The following is a 1,298-nucleotide window of genomic DNA, read 5'->3' on the forward strand; positions in this document are numbered from 1 at the left end:
TATTTAGTAAATAATATCTTTTCTTACTGCTTTCAGTTGCGTAAAAGTTGATCGAAAACTAAATTTCCATGGCAAATAGTTCAGAATCTGAACAAAAGTTTTTTATAGTACTGATCTATTAAATTATGATTTTAAAAATTTTGTTTATTCTGAATTTCTGATATGTCTTTTTTATCTAAACAAATTTTAGAGTTTTTAATTAATAGATCAGTATAGTTGAAAACTTCTATTGTAGCAAAATACTGATATTTGGAACATATTATTTCATCGGAAGAAAAAAGATTTAATTTGTTTAATAATAATGTCCAATACTCGATAAAATTGTATAGCGCTTTAGCTATACAAGCTGCGTCGATAGTAGTAGAAAAATGAATGACTTCATTGTATATTCATACAACTCATGCACGTAGCCGTTAAATGATTAAAATCAAATGACATCTAACTATAACAACAATGTATTCTTTGAATTCTGATATTGAGAAAAGAGTTGTTCACGTGTTTGTTTTTATCTTTCAAAGTCAATAAATATATATGATTATATACAACAATAAATTCATTAATTTGTTCTTGATATCATATTATATAAACTAAAGATTTTCCAATGCAGATCTATCACAGCTCTTTATCGCATAAAAGATATAAAACACAATACTTTCGCTGTGCGGCGGCGACTCCTTTGGTTTTAACTAACTAAATATTCGGCCGAATGTAAGTTCGATGCAAGCCTGGTTGAATAATTAACTCCAACTTTGAACTTAAAAAATATAAGTTTCAAGTGAATAAAAAATTTATGTACAATGTAAAAATGTATTTCTGAGTCCGCGGTTTCCTGGGCCTGGGCCCGCTTAGGTCGGGGGCTCGTGGCATTTTGCCACCCACGCCATCCTATAGTTACGCCACTGAGATGTAATATAACCCAATTTTTATATTTTCATTTAATTCTGTAATGCTTGCTATATATTTTTCGATACTTTAACAAATTGCTTTTTGCAGCAAGTTACTGTTACCTCTACGATCAAGAAAAATGCATTCATTTTTACGAAGAAATTCTACTGCCAAACAAGATGGCGTCACATCGTCATCGCCTACGATAAAAAATTCAGCGTTAAGAAAGGATGTATCCACTATTGCTGAACCATTAGAATCAACGAATTCTGGTTATTTAAAGAAATCTTCTGGAACAAATATGTTTCCCCACGGCTCCACTGGGCGAGTTTTTATGAAGTCGCCTCCGATTAACATGGCCTGCTTAGCCCTGAGAAAGTCTAAGGAAGTAAAAAAATTAGACCGCATACTTG

General features: G+C 31.7%; 1 protein-coding gene across 1 annotated transcript in view; it reads left to right on the forward strand.

The window, feature by feature from the left end:
* The first annotated feature begins 1,024 nt into the window (after positions 1-1,024).
* Positions 1,025-1,298, forward strand: part of LOC113376303 (peroxidase-like) — a 21,471-nt gene continuing 21,197 nt past the window's right edge. The window contains exon 1 of the mRNA XM_026616208.1: positions 1,025-1,273. Coding sequence (XP_026471993.1) covers positions 1,025-1,273 — 249 coding nt within the window. The remainder of the gene's footprint in view (positions 1,274-1,298) is intronic.

This window comes from Ctenocephalides felis, unplaced genomic scaffold (genome assembly GCF_003426905.1).
Source record: "Ctenocephalides felis isolate EL2017-DRISC unplaced genomic scaffold, ASM342690v1 CF-g0.4_SCAFFOLD_01886, whole genome shotgun sequence".
NCBI lineage: Eukaryota > Metazoa > Arthropoda > Insecta > Siphonaptera > Pulicidae > Ctenocephalides > Ctenocephalides felis.